At 38.2% G+C, this 6177-nt stretch overlaps 1 protein-coding gene and 1 long non-coding RNA gene across 5 annotated transcripts in view; one reads left to right on the top strand and one right to left on the bottom strand.

Annotated features, from left to right (window-relative positions):
- The window catches only part of LOC106531423 (uncharacterized), a 12386-nt gene extending 11653 nt beyond the window's left edge, over positions 1–733 (top strand). The window contains exon 2 of the long non-coding RNA XR_001311909.1: positions 585–733. This is a non-coding gene — a long non-coding RNA (uncharacterized LOC106531423). The remainder of the gene's footprint in view (positions 1–584) is intronic.
- Positions 1–5121, bottom strand: part of st3gal3b (ST3 beta-galactoside alpha-2,3-sialyltransferase 3b) — a gene marked incomplete at its 5' end in the record, with an annotated part of 74376 nt that extends 69255 nt beyond the window's left edge. For all 4 annotated transcript variants that reach the window (XR_001311908.1, XM_014027288.1, XM_014027289.1 and 1 more), the window contains 1 exon segment: positions 5027–5121. Coding sequence is in view for 3 of the 4 variants with exons in the window: in XM_014027288.1 (XP_013882742.1) it covers positions 5027–5121 (95 nt within the window).
- Between the last annotated feature and the right edge of the window lie 1056 nt (positions 5122–6177).

The following is a 6177-nucleotide window of genomic DNA, read 5'->3' as shown; positions in this document are numbered from 1 at the left end:
GTACAAATGAAAATATAGCCATTTTAAACTTTTGCAACCAGAAGCTGCTCTTCATATTAGTGACAAACAACAACAGTAACAATATTTCTAAGGTTCTTCTTCTACATATTAAAAAGTTGTTAAACATCTGAGTGGTGCACTACTGCTACTAGTGGTGAGAAAGTGTATTACACCTTATTCAAATCAATGTGGTCCCACGGCCCTCTGTGGCCCAAAGTTAAAAACTGTTGTTCTTTAGAGGCCCTCAAGTGGATTTAAACCATCTCTGAGTAACAGAGTCAAATGGAAAAAGTGTTGCAACTGTCCCCGGTCTCCCCTACATGTGCTCTGATAGCCACATGACCACTAATGTGACATCAGTAGAAAGCCCAGGATGTCCTCTTTACAGCACAGTGGGACTAATGTAGATTGCAAGTGTAATGTTTAAAATATAGGGCTGAACAGCATGTCCCCACAGARGACAAAAATGAATTGATGGGTCTCAGGAGGTTAAAATGTGCATGTATTATGAGATWMMWYKKKKWMYWRSMWKKTTTTTTAAAGCTTCTATACAACCCACCCAGTTTTGTTTGCTGTTTCCTCAGGTGGTGAGGGTGAAGGTTTGDCCCCAGCAGTATCTGCAGTGTTGCCCCCTCCTGATTATCCCACCTCACAGTGACCTGCACCTAGTTAATGGTTCAGATGTTAAGTTATGTTTGAATATTTTGTTCTTTTATTAAAATAATAAAACTCATTTTGCTGTTATGTATTTCTTGTGTGACACATTTACTTTGGGAGAACAGGGTTTTGTTGAAATTAAAAAGATACATAGGCCGTGGCCTAAAATGTTTAATAATGTGGACATAACAACCATGTTATTTCCACATTATCCAGTGTCTTTCAGTAATTTTGAGAGTAGCCTAAATTCTGTTGAGTTTCTGAGCCAGTTGATCGCCAACTAGTAGTGATTTCATCACAGATCAACTGATTTCAGTTGGATTTTTATAATTTTTCTATACAATGAGTATCCTGTTTGGTGAAAATAATGACGCATTGACTGATGTCATAATGTGGGGGAATAGTTGATTGCCATTGAAGTAAAGATGCAAACATTGAAAAAAAGGTCAAAAACACCTATTTTTTGGCATTAAATTTAACCAAAATCATGTAGAATTGTGTTTTAAGAGTTATTTTGTCAATGTATGTTGTCAGCACGTGTTCTGTGTATCTGGAATGCATTTATTGACCACCTACCCAACCCATTTAGGACTTGAGTGAAAGAATCACCTCTCACTTTTTTCTGATAAAAAATAAAGGGTGCATACATTAAAATGGCCACAAAAATTTTTCGTGATATTTCCAGCAGAGCAGACCCTCCAATTATTGTTACTTAGGGTCAAAATTAATAGAAAAATCACAAATAACAAGTATGGCAGACCATGTCCGGTTCAACCCGTTTTTGAGRCTTTGGCTCCCCGACTAAGAGTAGTTCAGTGATCTTCAAATGACGTTCAACAAGAGCCAACAGAAGGATTTTTTTTCTAGCAAATGTCAAGAAAATGTATATTTAAACGATTTTAGTAACAACCAGGCTTGTATATTTCCCCCCTCCTAGTTCTTACTCTCTGCAGAGAGAAACAACAGACACACACCTCTGTGCACAACCTCTGTTTCCTCCATCCATGAGGTTTTGGCCATTTGATAATCTTTATAAACGTCTGCTTCTAGGCACACAGTCCTGTGGCAAATCCAGGTGGTGACCTGTTTAGGCCAGGCAGTGCATATAAAAATGAACCTGTAAATGATTTAAATTTACCAAAATTGAACAAGAACTCTAGGATCAAATAAGCCTGTACTGTGGTCCACCATTTTGGAAGCATATTGTAGTTTATCAACCAAAAGTCTTGCCAGAGATACTTTGATTATTCCACATAAAAAATAGTCCTCCTTCCTCTGAGACACAAACTGTTCCACAAAAATGCTTTCAGACTATGGATGTTGTGTGTCAAAACTTTTCCTTGACAAAATAAGAAGCAAAAATAGAACTCCAGCCCACCAGCACTACTCCATGTTCTCAATTTGGAAGCCTTTGTGACTTTCTATTCAAGATCCACACGTCTCATCTCTCCACATGAGTAGCATTCAAAGGGAAAGCCACCGCCATCACAGGCCGTGGAGAAAACAGAAACCAGGTGTAACTCACACAGGGAGTGCTCTTTTCACAATGGATGTCTAGAGTGTGTGTACAATGACAGCAGAGGACTCACAAGAGGACAAAGGTAACACTCATTGTGCCTTCTGCATGTAAATATTGGAAACCTGTGAAAGAGATTACTGTTATCTTCCCAGTTCCCATGGTACTGTGTACTGGTTTGATATCTGAACTGCTCGAGTGCATCAACATCAGTGAACAAGCACGATGTGGCTCACGTGTTATTGTTGGAGTGACAAAGAAAACAGAGTTCCCCACAGTGAATATAGTATTTATTCAGTAATCACTTAAAAGGTTGTGACAACATAAAAGCCTGTTGTGCAAGGCAAAAAAAAAAAAAAAAAAACGTGAAACAATAATAGGTCCAGCATTCATGAAAGAACATCGTTTGCTGACTTTCATTTCACCGTTTTAGACCAGATTGTYTTACGATGATTAGCAAACATCTTGATTTAAATTGACAAAGAGTTAATCATTTGTTGACAACAAATACTTACTTTGAGAGCTTCATTAAAATCCATCCACCAGTTCATGACGCATTTTGTCAAACAGCCAATACCAAAGTTTTAAGCAAAGTAAAAAACTTGAAATATGCTGTCAATGATTCTATCCCAGTTTTAACTGAATGGATAGAGTAAAACTGTTAGAGTTGTTTTGTGTTTGCTAATGTTGCTGTCTAGCTAGCTGTGGTAGCTATCTTGAATTGAACTGATTCCAAAGRTTAATGGTAAATAAACTGTACTTATATAATACCTTATTATCCAACTAGAATACTCAAAGAGATTTACACTGCAATCAAAGCTATTCTAGATAAATGGTTCTAGTTCATTCACTGATGGGACACACATCAGAGGCAGTGGAGGTTCAGGGTCCTGCCCAAGKACACTTCGACATGTGACTAAATAGAAGTGGAATTGAACCTCTAACTCWCTCATTGGAAAGACGACTCCCCARACCACTCAGCCACAGCTGGCCCTAATGAGTTGTAGGTGTGCTTCCAGCAGGCCGGGGCGATTATTGATTGAGAAAAAATTCAGGTTGATCACGGTGATCAGCTGTGAGCCTCTTAGTTGATCAAACATGGTGGAAATGTGTGTGACAACAGCCAATCAGAATCCACCTGCTCACTTCTGTTTTATTAGTTGCTAATGAAACGCAGAAGGAATCGCAGATTTAACCAAAGTAATCCAGAATAAAACACTGAATCTCACAGAGTTCGCTTATTTGGGTGAGTTTCTGCGGTATTTTGGCTGCTGTCGCCTCCTGTACCTGCTGTTACCTGCTACGTGCTAACAGGTGAGCTCTGAGCTCCCCTCCCAACACAGAGAGGGAGAGATGGGGGGCCACGATGCGCTTCTCGCTAAAATAAATATGTCCTCCAAAAATACAAAGCAGTCTTAGAGTAACGTTTAAGACAGAACAATGTCCCAGTGGTTCTTCATTTATCTGGAGAAGAACTTTTCTGTAAGTTTTATCGGCACACGACGTGAAGACCACTTCCTGTCCGAGTCTCATCACAAACAGCAGCTGAGAGACGCTGTAAACTCCTGAACACTCAGAAGCTGGGAGTTTATCCAACATGTTGTTCTGTGCAGAATCAGACATTCTTTCATAAAAAAATGAAACAGCGTTGTTTGTTGTTTGATAAAGCTCTGTAAACAGGGGGGGTCCTTCCAAACAAAAGTAAATAATGAGCTTCGATCCTATTCAGTTGGCAAGTGTGCACAAATTGTTGCTGTTTTGTAGGGTTTAAGTTTCTTTATGACATATTTATTGTGAAACTCAATTCTAAAACTTTAATTTTACAAAAGGTTAACTTTACTAATGTGAGGTTCTATGATTTAAATATAAATGTTTTTTTTCTTGGTAAATACATTTAGAAATACCTTGTAAAATTAATTTAATGTTCTACTGAACCACAGCTATTTGTTACATTAGTGAAAGTGAAATAACAGTGATTATTTGTTTTTATTTCTGTAGCTATTTATTGGTTAAATTATTTTAACTTAACACTTTTTAGGTTAACAAAAAAATCGTGATATCAATCGAGATCGGACGATAGGAAAAAATTGATTGTGATCATTTTTTTTGCCGTATCGTCCAGCCCTAGCTTCCAGGGATTATTTTGTGTAAATTTTGTTAAACATTTGTCAGGTGGTTGTTGAGATATTTTGATAACAGTCAAACAAGTCAACTCATTCACAAAAATAAGGACAAAACTAATATTGGCCTTATCTATAAAGCCCATCAATTAATGAAATTGCAAAGTTGTTTTCTTTCGGAGACTACACTATATAATGAATTATTATTACTTCTATGTTATTGTGAAACTGGGCCAGAAAGACCTTATATTCCTGAATAAACTACTTTTGACTTGACTTGACTTGAGACTATACTAACCAGACAAGAGTCAAACAGTTTTGGGCTTTTGTGTATTTAGACCGATCTGATCTCCTGTCAGCTGTCTGACATTTTGAGTTTGGAAACTTGCTCAAATTAAGGACCTTTGTTTTTTTATTATTTGTCATTATTTGACCATAAAATAAGTCCGGATTTTTGCCAACTACAAGTCACATCCAAGCTGAACCAGTGAGTCGAGCTGACAGGGAGTTCAAACAACAACCAATCATGCATGATGTGAGAAAGAGATGAAGTCATCTCTTGTATTCAACAGGCTTCTGTTAAGAAACTGCTTTAGACATTTCCATGAACCGGTCATCTGTCTGATTTGCTCAAAAGAAAAAAAAACTAAACAACAATCCTGTCTGAACACAGGTTAAAAACAAGTGAACAGCATCCCCGGAGAAAACACTAAAAAGTTACGAACATGTTTACCTTGTGTTCTGATGCCAAATGGAGGCAAGTAATAGCTGATTTTTGATAGCTGTTTGAAGTTTCGATCAAGAAACATGGGAGCTGATTTCATGAACCTGCAAAAAAGAAAACGGAGAAAAAGTTTTCATTAGCCAAGAAAAAAATAATAAATTAGGGATTTTGACTAATGACACATACCCACCAACACACAAGTTTGCATTTCTATCCCTATTAGGACAGTTCATTGACTTCCATTCATCCTTGTTGTTTCTATAGCCTAAACCTGACCACTTACATTAAACTCAACCCCCCCAGTACATACCTTACACTAAACCTAAACCAGATTCACACCTTAGAAAAACCTAACCACAACCCAAAAATAGAGTTCCACCAAATTAGGACTGGTCTTTGGTCCGCATAAAGACTACTAGTCTTCACTTGGTAGGTGTGTATACAAAAACGGTTATTTATAAATTGTGTGCCCTCACAATTTTTTATTCTTTCTGCTCCAGAGCAGCTGTGGCTACATTGTAGCTTACTGCCATCTGTGCATGAAGAGAGAAAGAGTGAATGCCTGAAATGTAAAGGCCTCCACATACTCCATCTGAAGCTCAACAGTCAACAGGTGGTCACATGGTTCCTCTGCACTCGTTTTCACACACACTTTTCATAGCTCCTGAGACACACCCAGCTAAGATCCTGGGAAACCCCTACCCCTGTGGAATATGTCACTGCATGGGGTTCCTTCCTGCTCAAGTATACACTCTGGAAGTTAAAAGAAAACCATCATTGACACCTAAACAAAAAAAGACCAACACTGCAGTGGGCTAAGGAGAGGCAATCATGGACTGTGGATGACTGGATGAAAGTTATCTTCAGTGATGAGTCAAGAATCTGCATTGGACAAGGTGATGATGCTGAACTTTAGTTTGGTGCCGTTCCAGTGAGATTTACGAAGAGGACTGAAGAAAACAACCACATTTCCACAGTCCTTGATGATATGGGGCTGCATGTCAGGCAAAGGCACTGGGGAGATGACTGTGGTTCATTCTTCTATCAATGCACAAGTTTACATTGACATTTTGTCATTGTTTTCTCATCCCTTCAATTGAACAGATGTTTGGAGGTGATGAAATAATTTTCCAAGATGACAATGCATCGTACCATAGGGC

Source organism: Austrofundulus limnaeus, unplaced genomic scaffold (genome assembly GCF_001266775.1).
Source record: "Austrofundulus limnaeus strain Quisiro unplaced genomic scaffold, Austrofundulus_limnaeus-1.0 Scaffold631, whole genome shotgun sequence".
In the NCBI taxonomy this organism is placed as follows: domain Eukaryota; kingdom Metazoa; phylum Chordata; class Actinopteri; order Cyprinodontiformes; family Rivulidae; genus Austrofundulus; species Austrofundulus limnaeus.
This window is presented reverse-complemented; position numbering and strand designations above follow the sequence as displayed.